At 33.4% G+C, this 15,276-nt stretch overlaps 1 protein-coding gene across 1 annotated transcript in view; it reads right to left on the reverse strand.

Annotated features, from left to right (window-relative positions):
* Positions 1–15,276, reverse strand: part of CHM (CHM Rab escort protein) — a 177,047-nt gene that overhangs the window by 144,129 nt on the left and 17,642 nt on the right. The window contains exon 2 of the mRNA XM_061178456.1: positions 10,897–10,963. Within this exon, the coding sequence (XP_061034439.1) occupies positions 10,897–10,963 (67 nt within the window). The remainder of the gene's footprint in view (positions 1–10,896; positions 10,964–15,276) is intronic.

Consider the following 15,276-nt stretch of genomic DNA (forward strand, 5'->3'; position numbering starts at 1 on the left):
TCCCCTTAATAGAAATGTGACATTGGGCAAGTTATTTCAATTCTCTGAGTTTGTTTCCTCATCTGCAGAAGGAGAGAATTTATACTTCTTTTAGAGGAATATAATAAAAATTAAATAGCTTAATATTTGTAAAGTACCTAACACAGTACTGAGCAAATATTCAGTAAATGGTAGCTATTATTATTACATCACGTTGTTCGTAACAGCATACACCATCCTGAATACTAGATAAGCAACTGAAAACTACTTTCACTCATAAATTAGTGCCACAGACCTCATGAAATGTCTTTAACATGGGGGAACAGAGAAAGGGAAAAGCTAGGGTAACACTTGCTTCTCTGATACATTTTTCTCATCCTTACAGGAGACAGAGCGAGGTTTTCTTTCTTTCATCTAGGTAATAGAAGGTAAAAATAAAAATTTTCTTCTAAGTGAGGTTACATTTCTTTTACTTCCCTATCCCTTTATGGTAGTCTTAAATCTAAAACCTTTCAAATATTTATCTTTGAGCTACCTTATTGACATATGTGCAAGTATTCCAGTATAAGAGAAAGACCCATGTTGTTTTATTTTTGCATTAAAAAAAACATGAACAGACCTGAATTTTCACAAACTAAAACCACTAAAAAGAAACTTCACAATAGGATTAGCTGTTGAATCAATACTGGTTCCTTTTTTTAGGAGCCAATAATCATTGAACATCTGAACAGATTATTTTTGTTCTTTCACTGCAGAAGCAAGGCATCAGACCGAAATTTTTCACACAATTCCACATATTAATTTCCAGGGCAGAAAAACATCATAAAATTCATTTGACACACAACTGCAGATGCAATTTCTGAGGTGACTCAATGAGGTAGAGTTCTATTAAGCCACACAAAAAAAATGCCTCTAATAAGAAATCACTTTAACTCTTTCTATAAAAGGAAAATGATGCTAGTTGTCAAAGATCTTTATAGTCCCATATCCATGGTGAGAAGTCAATAAGAAGTTATTGTAACCACTCCCATTCAAGCCACCCTCCTACCACCAAATCTAAATAATGCCCCCATTACTCTCTTAGAGCACTACCCTTTTTTCCTTCATAAGCACAATTTATAATATAAAATTTAAGCATGTTTAATGTCTATTTCCCCCTACTACGGTCCAAGGTCATCATGAGGGCAGGAGTCATGATCTGTTTTGTTGTTCACCTCTCAATACTCGGGGACTAGCAATACCCATAATCTCATCTGGTTTTACAACTGGTTTCTAATAATAATGTATATATTTCTTGAGAAGTGACAATTTTTGGCAAATTTTAGTGTCTCCCACCTCAGTGCCAAAACATAAAGATGAAAAATGATATAGAGGAAAAGAGGATGTCAAAATAATGTCAAGTCAGTGGTGGAGAAACAGTGAACCCAGAAAGTGTCCTTTGAAATCATGGTCAGCCATAGCTCTACAACTCTCAAGAAACTTACTGGGATGAATTTTCCTAATACAATCCTATATGATCTCATCTAGTTTTGATCAACTATTTAGCTGTGTAAAAAATTGTTTTTTAATTGTTTTTTCCACTATTAGTACCATAACATAATATTACTAAATAATATCCTTAAATGTGAAAAGAATGTGCAAACAGACACGATGATGAGACACTATTATGGCATATTTTCACCTCATCAATTCAATTCATTTTATCCTTTCACTCACGCATTCATCCATTCTCATAAAACTATCTTTAATTCCACCAGACAGAATACACCACACCAACAGTGGTCTCTCGGGAGTGGTATGTGGGCAGAATGACATGTATATTTTTATGTATATGTGCATGTAATATACAGACATATACATTGCTTAAATTTTTATGACAAACATATGTATATTTTTATGATTAAAGGCAAAAAGTTTTTTCAAACAAACAAAAACAGAAAACAAACCAGAGACAAAATAATTGTTTACTTCTCTTTATCACAATTCCTAAATAATTCTTAACTAGACACACTTGCTAAATAGAAAACAAAAATTTCGTTTGTCAGACCAAAGAGAAATCTAGCCCAGAAACTGATAGACATATAATAGTGACATCAGTTCCTAAGCCCACAAGATAATACTATTTAGATTAATATCCTTCTTTGGTCAAACTATTAAAGTATAACAATGTTTTCAACTTTTAGAAATAATAATATGGTTATTACATAAGACTAAAGCATCAATAGCTGTATCTGTGACATTCATTTGGGTTGACATCATAAATCCACTAAATACTTAACAGAATCGGATGTAAAGACTTCAAACACTGAATACTCGTTTTTAAAAAAGACTCTAAGAAATCATGAATTTGGATTAATTCAGTGAGGTAACATCGTCATTTTCAATTTATTTAGTTTATTTTCTCTTTGTCTGAAGCAGTTACAGTAGAAAGTAAAGACTTACAGGAAACAAAATAAAACTAAACAATGACATATATGATTAGAAGAAAAGACTGACTGAGGATGTGCAGATGAACAATTATTGGTAGAAGTAGATTCTGTTCAAGTGTAAACTTTTGGTCCTGTTGCACCTCCCTCCAGCAACTTCAAGATTAAAGTAAATGCCAATCTCTACATTCTGAATTGCTAATTGCTTCTCTAAATCACAGCACCTATTCTCGAACTTTCACATGTCAACAGCTCATTAATATCTACTGTAAATGTAGTTCTCTAAAAAGAACCACAGATTTTACATTTATTTAGACACATAACTGGCACACAAAAACAGAGCTCCTTCAATTACAATTTGGCAGAAGTTTAATTTAAAATCTGCCTGTGAAATTTATGACAACACAGCAATGAAATGACTATTTTAAATGAGATTAGCTGCTGTTGATAGTGATAATGCTTGGATAGTGCTTTTAAATCAACAGAGGTTGTACTTAGGATTTTATAATGAGTCATTTCAGAACCATCAACTATCATCACTTAAATGGTATATAAATGTAAACAGTGTCAGGAGGTTAAAGTACTAAGTTGATCTTCACAAAATCATGAATGTAATCCATACTCATAAAAAAACTCAAAGTACATTTTTGCCTGCTGTTATTCCTATAGCTTTTGTCTCAGTTAATATTTAATGTTTTAATGTAAGAGAGACTTTAACCAAGATTAGAAAAACAATACCACTCAACAGTTCATCAGGATGAAATAATCAGTTCAGGTCACTATTCTGCTGGCTAACTACATAAATCTTCCTGCAAAAAAAGAGAATTTTACCTAATTCCTTATCATAACACTTAAGTTTATTGAGGCACAGGAGTTACACAATCTCATTAAAGTCACTGACTTTGTGAATTTTTAAATTAGAGAAAAAGAAAAAGATCATAAGGTGATTTTACAAATATACAAATGTGGTAAAAATTTGGGAAAATACCCTTTTTCCCAAAATATTAGAAATTTATAAATAAAAGCCATATATATATGGATGTCCACATTTTGCTTATAACAGGAAACTGGAAACAGCCTCAAATACAGCAGTAGAGAATTGGTTAAATAAACTGCAGTGTGTTTGTATGAATAAAATAATATATAGCCCACTACAACTAATTGGAAAATCACATTTTTGGCAAGTTAAAATGTTGTTTAAGTATAAAACAAAAAAAAAAGTACATCTTCCCAGGAATGCAAGAATTTTTCAATATCCATAAATCAATCAATGTGATACACCACATTAACAAATTGAAGAATAAAAACCATATGACCATCTCAATAGATGCAGAAAAAAACTTTTGACAAAATTCAACATCCATGTATGATAAAAACTCTCCATAAAGTGGGCATGCAGGGAACATACCTCCATGTAATAAAGGCTATATATGACAAACCCACAGCTAAAATCCATACTCAATGGCAAAAAGCTGAAAGCACTTCCTCTAAGATCAGGAACAAGGCAAGGATGCCTACTCTCACCAATCTTATTCAACATAGTATTGGAAGTCCTAGCCACAGTAATCAGACAAGAAAAAGAAACAAAGGAGCCCAAATTGGAAAAGAAGTAAAACTGTCACTGTTTGCAGATGACATCATACTATACATAGATAATCCTAAAGACGCCACAAGAAAACTACTAGAGCTCATCAATGAATTCGGTAAAGTTGCAGAATACAAAATTAATGAACGGAAATCTGTTGTATTTCTATACACTAACAATGAACTATCAGAAAGAGAAAGTAAAAAAACCACCCCATTTACCATCGCATCAAAAAGAATAAAATACCTAGGAATAAACCTACCTAAGGAGGTAAAAGACCCATACTCAGAAAACTATAAGATACTGATGAAAGAAATTGTAGAGGATACAAACAGATGGAAAGATATACTGTGTTCTTGGATTGAAAGAATTAAAATTGTTAAAATGACCATACTACCCAAGGAAATCTAAAGTTTCAATGCAATCTGTATCAGAATACCAATGGCATTTTCCACAGAACCTGAACAAATAATTCAAAAACTTTATGGAAACACAAAAGACCCCAAATAGCCAAAACAATCTTGAGTAAGAAGAACAGATCTAGAGGAATCATGCCCCCTGACTTCAGACTATAATACAAAGCTACAGTAATCAAAACAGTCTGGTACTGGCACAAAAACAGACACATAGATCAATGGAACAGAATAGAGAGCCCAGAAATAAAGCCATGTACTTATAGTCAATTAATCTACAACAAAGGAAAGGCAGTCTCTTCAATAACTGGTGCTGGGAAAACCGGACAGCTACATGTAAAAGAATGAAATTAGAACATTCTCTAACACATGAAAAGATGCTCAACATCACTGATCATCAGGGAAATGCAAATCAAAACCACAATGAGATATCACCTCATACCTGTCAGTATGACTATCATCAAAAAGAACACAAATAACAAATGTTGGAGAGGACGTGGAGAAAAGGGAAGCCCAGTAGGAATGATACCTAGCATTCAGAACTTGGTTTCTAAATCCCATTCTCAAATACACGGAGAGAGGGCTCTTGGAAAAGTGGTTGATTCTAGGGCTAGAGCAGGGAAAACACAAGATGAGGCTGGAGCATCTTGCAGTGTCAGAAAGTAAGGAAGTGCTCAAGCAAGGACTGGATATTTCACAAGGACACAGGAACCAACTGGAAGGAACTCACAATGACCAAAGCTGGAACAATTTGAACAACAAAATAAACAATGGTAGTATGAGATTATAACCCATAGTATAAAATAAATATCTATGAACCCACAGTGATACATATAATTTAATAAATAAATAAATGAGGAAGAAGAAACAGCTCTTATTTACAGAAGAATTGCAATAAATAAGTGAAGATGGGAAGAGGAAAATAGAAAATGACCATTAGGCAAACATTAGTGTACCTTGGGGGAGATAATTTGAGACTATTAACAACTAAATGCAAAGTGGGATCCTGGACCAGATCCTGAAACAGAAATATAACACTATTGAAAAAAATCAGTGAAATTCAAATTAGGTCTACAGTTTAGTAGTTAGTATTCCACCAATATTAATTTCTAAGTTTTGATAATGGTACTACGGCTACATAAGATGTTAGCATTAGGAGAAGCTGAATAAAGTATATACAGACCCTCTCTGTACTAATTTTTCAACTTTACCACAAATCTAAAATTTGTTCAGAAAATCTTAATATTTTAATGCATTTAATGCATTATAATATTTATAAAATTTACACACCAGGCAGATGCTCCACTGTTTATCCTTTGGCTTCATATGCCACCACCACCCCAAGCGCCAACACCACTACAGTTTGAGAAGCATGATTCTAATCTATTCAACAGTAGAACTTAATTGAGAAAAAAGCAAAAATACAAGGTAATGATTTTCTACTGTGTCTACAAATTAGAAATAGTTAGAATAATTCAACTAATTGTTTTTCAATAAATATATACAGGTACATCAACAACAAAGACAGTGTGGTATATTTCAAAGAATGTTGGAATAGGAATAAGATCTGAGTTTTTCCCCAGTCATCTGTTTGTTTGACTATGTGCAAACCTCAACTTTCTCATCAACAGATAACTCCCTTCCAAACTACCATGAATCTACCATCTGTAGATGAGCAAGGACCAATGTTGCACTGAGCATATATGAGGCAATTCTAAATTCCCATCACTAGAACAGTGGCTTGGCATATATAATATTTACCAAATATTTATTTAGGGACTGCTGTATTCCAGACCTCTCAGGCACTGGGGATATAAAGATGACTAAGACATGATCCCTAATCTCTAAGAGTCTAATAGAGCCAAGAGATCTACAAACAATAATAATACTGCGTGAAAAATATTATAAGAACGTACAGAATACTTGAAAGTACAGGCAAATAGAAAAATTAATACTACTTGGATTATCAAGGAAGACATCACTAGAAAGTGGTATACTAGCTATGTCCTAAAGGAGTACTCTACTCGTATAGAATAGGGACCAGCGTGAAAAAAGGCATAAAGATGTGAGAGAATACAGTATACTTAGAGAGAGTACATGATGGGATACTGTTGAAGCAGGCTGTAGGTGGAAGGGGAAATTTCTATGAGAATTTACAACTGCAAACTTGAACCACAGGTGATTATGGTGTTCTAATACATACTACTCACGTAAACCAAGAACCCTCAAGCCTAGAAATTAACATACAAATTGTTTTGAGCCAGTGTAGTAGATAATGGTTCCCCAAAGTTGTCGATGTCCTAATCCCCAGAAGCTGTGAATAAGTTATCTTATATGGCAAAACGGACTTTGCTAACATGCATAAATAAAGTATCCTGAGATGGGAGGAATATCCTACGGTATCCAGGTAGGCCCCGATGTAAACACAAGGCTCCTTATGAGGGAGGCAAGAAGGTCAAGGGCAGAAAAACAAGGTGGCATGATAGAGGGTGAAGTGAGGCTCTTGAAGACGGAAGAAGGGGCCATGAGCCAAGGAATGCAGGTGGCCTCTAGAAGCTGAAAAAGATAAGGAAACAGATGCTCCCCTGAATCCTCCAAAAGGAATGTAGCACTGCCCGCCTACAACTTGATTTCAGACCCGTAAGATTCATTTCATACTTCTGACCTGCAGAACTGTAAAAGAATAAATTTGTGTTGTGTTAAGCTACTACATTTGTGGTAATTTGTTACAGCAGCAATAGGAAACTAATATGGTCAGTAATAGCACTGGCTAACCAGGCAAAAGTAAATGCAAAACCACTTAGTACGAACATACCCCCTCAAACAGGTCACACAGCATTCCCACAGATAAAGCCCCACTAAAGAAAAACTGGAAATTTTAGGGAAAGGAAATAAGAAAAAGTACTGACCCTGAAGATGGAGAGAAAATGACAAACAGCAGTATTAAAGCTCAAAGAACTTCACATAAAATACTTCACACGTTTTAAAAAAAATGAATTGAAACACAAAGAAAGAACACGATGGCTTTAAAAAATAACCCAACAGGACTTCTAGAAATGAAAGTCATTGAAGAAAATGATAGCTAGGATAAATAGAAAATTAGACTCATCTAAAGACAGCATTAATGAACTAGAGGTCTGCAAACATTTTCTATAAAGGGCCAAATAGTAAATTTTTAGGCTTTGCAGACCACACAGTTTTTGTTGCAGCTGCTTAACTCTTTGACTTTGTAGTGTGAAAGCAGCCATAGTCAATATGTAAACATGTATATCTATAAGTATGTAATAAGCATGGTTGTGTTCCAATATGACTTCATTAAAAAAAAAAAAAAAAACAAGTGGCTGACCTGTGGGCCATAGTTGCTAACCCCAGAACAAGAAGATAAAGCTGAGGAAACTACTCAGAGTGCTGTATCAAAAAGTAAAAAGATAAAAAATATGAAAGTGACATTAAAAGGCATAAAGGATAGAATGAAAAGGTGCAATTTATAAGAGAATTTCCAAAAGAAAGAAGAGAGATGTTTGAAGAACAGTTGAGGGTTTTCCCACCAACAAAAGGCATAAATCATCTGATTTCAAGAAACAAAACAATTTCTGAACAGTATAAATAGAAATAAAATCCACACCTTGACAGATAAGAGGAAGACTATATAACTATAAAGACAAACAGAAGAATATCAAAGCAATCAGAAAATTAAAAAGAGAATTCACCTACCAAAGAACGACATTTCTCAACAACGACAAACAACAGTATTGTTAGAGTAATATAAGTTAACATTTACTAAGGGCTTACTATGTTTCAGGCACTGTTATAAATCCATTACATTGATTATTTTATTTAATCCAATAAACAATCTTATAAATTACTATTATAATGAACTTTATATCAAGAAACTGAGTTACAGAAAGATTAAGTAACTTGTCAAAGGTTACACACCTAGTAAGTGAAGAAACCAGGACTTAAACCCAGGTATTCTAGCTTAAAAGCCCATACACAACTTCCCAGTTGGAGCCAAAGCATGGGAAGTTGGTTGAAATGTAAAAGGTACCATTGCTATGGAAAGTAGTAAGGCAGTTCCTCAAAAAATTAAAAATAGAATTACTATATCAATTCTGGGTATATATCCAAAAGAACTGAAAGCAGGATCTTGAAGATATATTTGCACATCCATGTTCATAGCAGCATTATTCACTATAGTCAAGAGGTGGAAGCGAGTCAAATGTTTATAAACAGATGAATGAATATAGTATATACATACAATGGAATATTATTCAGCCTTAAAAAGGAAGGAAATTCTGACACATGATACAAAATGGATGAGCCTTGAGGACATTATACTGACTGAAATAAGCCAATCACAAAAAGACAAATAACGTATGATTCCAATTATATGAGGTATCTAGAGAAGTAAAATTCATGGAGACAGAAAGTAGAATGGTAGTTGCCAGGGGCTGGGGGGAAGAAGAATGGAGAGTTATTGTTTAATGGGCATAGAGTTCAGGTTTGTAATATCAAAAGAGTCCTGGAGATCTGCTACACAACAATATGAATATACTTAACACTACTCAACTGTATACACTTAGAAATAGTTAAGACGGCAAATTTTATGTTATGTGTTCTTTTTACCACAATTTAAAAGTTATTTAAAAAAAAAAGATATACTCCAATAAAGATGTTTAAAAAAAAAAAAAAGAAAGCATGGTAAGGTATGTCTGTGGAACAGAGACATACGGTACTATTGTAGATGTAAAGCAGAAATGAAAGGGCTAGGGAAGACTGAATCTAACTATGAAGAACCATAAGTGCTAAAATGAACAAAAATGAGAAAATATTTAAACCTGGCTCAGAGCAGGAAAACATTCTATAAATCAATACCTAGATGTATCTAAACTCTCAAAAGCTACCAAGTCTGAGGCTCTAAAATAGAAGAAAAAAGTTTTGTCACTTTGAAATACTATGTATTAAGGTATAAGTTCTTAACATTATCAAGTCTTTCTAATTGATCCATTGTTTATCGAAATTAGATTTAGCTTCTTATATTCCTAATCAAAATTTACTCTGTAATATCAGTAAACCCTATGTGATTTATACAATATTCTTCATTGTGTGAAGATCTCAGGTTTTAGAATAAGAAAACACAAAATAAATTTGCATTTAAACTTAGACATGCACTAGCTGGGTAAAGTTAGAAAAATTACTTAACCTCTCTATGCCTCACATCCCACCCCCATTTGCTAAATTGGGATAACACCACCCTCCTCACTCAGCTGTGATGAAAGTTAAATTATATAACGTGTAAAGAAACTGATATGGGAAGTAGCTTACAGTGCGAGCACAACAAATAACTTTGGGAAATTTAAGATTTTATTTTCAATTTTAGGTTAATTAACATTATCAGAAATAAATTTCAATTTCCATTCTTATTAAGCCTTTTTAAAGCACACTGGCCCAGTACCTCAGCTTTCAAGGCAGCAAATTTTTCAGCATGTGAATCCATATGTCAAAAAGACTGAAATAAGACATTAACACAGCAGTTACACATATGATAGTGAAAGAGAATTCCAAGAGCAGGACTTGAGAACAGAAACTAATTTAATTTAGAAATTTCATCCAATAACTGAGGAGTTAATATGCTTTGAAAATAAATTTAGAAAGGGTAAATGAACTAATACCACTTTTGGATTCCTACATATTTACAATGGGATAATATATGAGAAGGCACTGTGAACTGTAACAAATCTTGTTATTCTTAGTATTCTGACATTCTGAAAAACTTGCAGTTACTATCAAACAGAAAATATAAAGTCATTATTTCTTGTTTCCTTTCTACTCCTATTTAATGAACAATTAAAGGGCCAAAATACAACGGTCAAAAGCACTAACTAGATAGGCAAAAAGTTAAGGGTTTGTTTCAGGAGGAAGCAGGAAGGGAAAGATTTATGCTTTATCTTAAACTTGAATTTTCCATTAACTTCCTTTTTATCATCACATTTAAGGGAAAAGGGGGAAAACAAAATTCTAGATATTCTAGATTTTTCTAATAGTTTAAATTTTGATGAATTTTAAGAAAACCACATACTCTTATCAGCCGATTTTTTCAACAATCAAATGCAAAGCCTAAAATACAGCAGCATATACAGGTTTTACACACCCACACATGTATATAATTAAAAGGTCAGGTGTGAGGTTTCCAAGCCTCTTGGAGAATTATCATTTAAAAAAACAAAATCACTCATGTGAAAAATAAAATTATGGTACATTTGGTTTATCCTCAAAGGAAACAGAACACTATTTCACAGAGTATAATAGTAAAACCTGTACATTTTATATTTCACATGTTTTTGGTGAAAATTAAACAATTCCAATTATTTTCCTAACTTACAAAGTTCATATAGGACGTATATATATACACACACACACATGTGTATATTTAAATTTTAATTTTGTATAGAGGTATTTAGGAAGTATCAAATGCTACCATTGATAAACTTACGAATCAACATGCAGAACCCTCTGGCCACTTCTTGAACATGCAGCCGCAATGATGGATTCAGGCAAACCTATAAAAACATACACCTATATCATTTAGAATGTAGAAATATATATATATATATATATATATAAAACACAAAAAATGTTCATGCCATCACTGTATAGAAGAGTTTAACGAAAGAGGCTCATTCTTGTATTCAAAATTATAGTTTGTATTATTATGCTGTTGAATGATGTTTCTTAAACATATACTACTAATACTGAAAATTTTATCATGTGGAAGAGAGGTTTTTAAAAATCAAGTACTTAAATTCTTTTTATCTGCCAATTACCATAAATGAGCAACTGTCAAAATATTGTTCATATAGCACTTTGTTATTTAGAAACTATGTTCACACACTAGCTCATCTGATTCTCCCAAAAGCACTGAGAGAGAAGGATCTGCATACACATTTTAGAGATGAAGAAGAAACTAGGGTGCAAATTGGTTAACTTGCTGCCCAATGCTTTAAAAAAAAAAAAAAAAGTTCTAGAGTTGAAATTTTAACCCAAATCTTAACTCCAAGCCACAGTGCCTCTTTGGGGGAATGGCATACATTTTTCAGTTTAAGCAATAGGTTAACTAATTTAAAAAGAGGCCATTTACATGATATATTATTTTACTTCTGGTTAATACAGCAGTTTGATAAGAATATTACTGTTTGGGAATTAAATTAAGCCACACCATAAAGTTTGTTATCGTAAAAGGAAATATATATATTACTACTACCAGTACCAAAAAAAATTTACCAAAGATAACAATTTTATAATAAAAAATTCAGATGTTCAGCTACATCAGCTAGTTAATACTCTATGTTGTAAATTCAAGACTTCCATGACTTTTTATCATAAGAGCTACCATTTCAACAGAGGCTATTAAATCTTTTATATCAGTCCGATGAACAAAGCATGTTTTGAAAGTTTAGTGCTGCTACTGTTTCACTACAATGAGATACCCCGGTCTTCCTGGATTTTTACCTAGTAGAAAAGAAATAGCATTCTTTTGGCAAGGGTTTAAACTACACACTAAGCATCAAGGATTTCAAGAAAAGAGAATGATTATCTTCTTTATGTAAAAAGCAACATGCATATGGAAGCAACTGATGTAGTCAATCTCTAGTTAAAACCACATTAAACAAAAGATCCAGCTGCATTCATGGAAGAACTAGAGTTTTCCAGTGGTGAACACTTTGTGGGTATAAAATGTTTGGTTCAAAAAAGCAGTTCTGACCAAATGTACTGAATATAGCCATTAAATATCAATTATTGGAAATAAGCCATCATAAAGTTGCAACCTTAACTTTGGATATAATACACAGGAAAAAAGTGAGTTTGTGGTGTAGGAGGAAATAGAAGGAAGGAAGGAAAATTCTAAATAGTTAAGCATACTTAGTTCTTCAAACGGTTAAAACTGTATTGTTCTAATGTCCTTTATCTTAAGACTATCTGAACTTTTTACATCTAAAAAATAACTTTCCTTATTAATGAAATGCAGTCACTATGGTACTGTAAAAGCTGCTAAGTGGCTTAAAAAGGGCAATAGCAAAGAAATATTCAGGAAGCAGAATTAGTAGTATGTTTAAGTGTGTAATAATGACAGCATTAATAATACACCACCAAACATCAGCACAGGGCTTTATGATTCACAATGCATTTTCATATACATCATCTCATTTATTCCTCATTATAACCCTGGGAAGCAGGCAGTATTATCCATGTGAAAAAAATGGGATGAGAAATGTTAAATAACTTGCCAAAAATCAAGTAATTCAGTAATTCGGCATCACAAATTCAAATTACCATGGTAAATTCACCCTCTCCAACTTGGACAAGAGTCTGAGAATGAGGATGTAAGGGCAGGATAGCAACGTAATGAAATGGGCATGGTCCCAGTCAGACAGAGCCAAGTTTGAATCTTAGTTTTGCTGCTTAACTAGCTATGAGACCTCAGGCAAGTCACTTGACTTCTCTTAGCTTTTGTTTCTTCATCCATCAATGGGAATGCCACCATCTATCTCGTAGGGTTGTTCAGTTGTTAGCAGAGGGTACTTGCTCTATAAAGAATACCTACTTTTATTTTCTTCAGAAAGATATTTTAGAAGCGCTACATTTTCACCTAAATACTACTCCAAACATACACCCATTTTTACCAGATGCCAACTCCAATGGCAAACAATAATAAAATTACCCTCCTCTATTTGAATCAAATTAGCTGTTACTTCGGATAGGCAAATAGGCATGTGGTTATTCCCACGGTTGTGATCAACACTGTCAGAAGTCACGTCTCTGCTGACAAAGCAAAGCCAAGGACAGATTTCAATACTGAACATGATTTAAGTTCAAATTACATAAAACCAAAATGATTATCATTTGTGTTTTCCCTTAATATTTCCATCCAGACATCCCCTCAAGTTCGTGAAACTGATAGGCTATTTCTGTGTTAAATGGCAAGGGCCTATTATCTTCATGCTTTTTTTTTTTTAACTGTGAATAAATTTTAGTAAATGTACAGTCATGCAACTACCACCACAATCACGTTTTAGAACACTTCCATCACCACCAAATTTTCCTCAAGCCCCTTTGTAATTAATCCTCATCCCTACCTCATGCCCCAGGAAACCAGTTTTGCCTTTTCTAGAATTTCATGTAAATGGAATCATACAGAACAGTATATATAATTTTTTTCTGGATTTTTTTACTTAATATGATACTTTTGAGATTCATCCATGTTGTTGTATCAGCACTCCATTCTTTCTAGTTGTTACTAATCCATTGTATATCATCATTTTCTTTTTTTATCTGTACATCAGTTGATGGGCATTTGGATTGTTTCCAGTTTGGGACTATCATGAAATAATGATACTATGAACATTCATGTATAAGTCTTCCAGTGGACATATGTTTTCATTTCTCTCAGATAAATACCTAAGAGTGGAATTGCTGGGTCATATGGTAAGTGTATTTTAACATTTTAAGAAACTTCATTTTTTGAAATGGCTATATAGTTTTGCATTCCCACCAGCACTGTATGAGATTTCCAGTTGCTCCACACTGTCACCAATTCTTCTTATTTTTAGTCTTTTAAATCTTACCAACTCTAGTGTGGGTATAGTGGCATCTCATTGTGGTTTTAAGTTGCATTTCGCTGAGAATCTTTTCATGTGCTTTTTGACCATCCATATAGTTTCCTTTGTGCGGTATCTATTCAAGTATTTTTCTCATTTTATTATTGGATTGCTTTCTTATAATTGAGTTGTAAGAGAATTTTATATTGTCTGGATACAAGTCCTTTTTCAAATATATGCCTTATAGGTATTTTCTCTTTATCAATGGCTTACCTTTTCATTTCTTGTGTTTTTGATAAGCTAATGTTTTAATCTTTATGAAGTCCAACTTACTATTCTTTCTTTTATGATTCATGCTTTTTGTATTCTATGTAAGAAACTTTTACTTGATTCAAAGTCACAAAGATTTTCTCCTAAATTCTTCTAGAAGATTTATGGTGCTAGCTCTTAGATTTAGGCCAATGATCTGGGGGGTTTTTTGTTTGTTTTATTGGGGTATAGTTGTTTTACAATGTTGTGTTAGTTTCTACTGTACAGCGAAGTGGAGTTCCCTGTGCTATACAGCAGGTTCTCATTAGTTATCTATTTTATACATATTAGTGTATATAGGTCAATCCCAATCTCCCACTTCATCCCACCCCCACCCTTTCCCCCTTTGGTGTCCATATGCCAATGATCTGTTTTGACTTAAATTTTGTGTATGTTATGAGGAAAAGGTTTAGGTACCTCTCTTAATGTCGATATCCAATTATTCCAGCATGATTTATTGAAGACTATTTCCTACCTTGGTAACTTTATCAAAACTCAATTGACCATGTCAGTGTGGGTCTGTTTCTGGACTCTCAACTCTGTTGCATTAATCCACGTGTCTATCCTTATGCCACTACCACACTGTCTTGATTATTGTACATTTTACGGTTAAGTCCTAAAATCAGGTAGAATAAGTCCTCCAACTTCATTCTTTTTAAATATTGTCTTGGCCACTCTAGATCCTTTGAAGTGCTGCATTTTCAATACACTTTAATGTTATATAATGCTACACAGTTTTATAGACAAAGAAGCCACAGACACATAGAGGTTTGGACAATTTGTCTGACTTTACAAGGTTGGGTTTCCTGTCTCTTTGTGGCCACAACTCATTTTCCTACTGGAATGTCAGCTTCACAACAGCAGGGACTGTGTATATTTTATTCACCACTGAATCCCCAGTAAAGCAGCGCTTGTGGTAGGTTTTCAACAAATATGTGTTGAACAGAAGATACCTTCATGCTTAGAAT

The sequence above is a fragment of the Eubalaena glacialis genome, chromosome X (genome assembly GCF_028564815.1).
Source record: "Eubalaena glacialis isolate mEubGla1 chromosome X, mEubGla1.1.hap2.+ XY, whole genome shotgun sequence".
Classification (NCBI taxonomy): Eukaryota; Metazoa; Chordata; class Mammalia; order Artiodactyla; family Balaenidae; genus Eubalaena; species Eubalaena glacialis.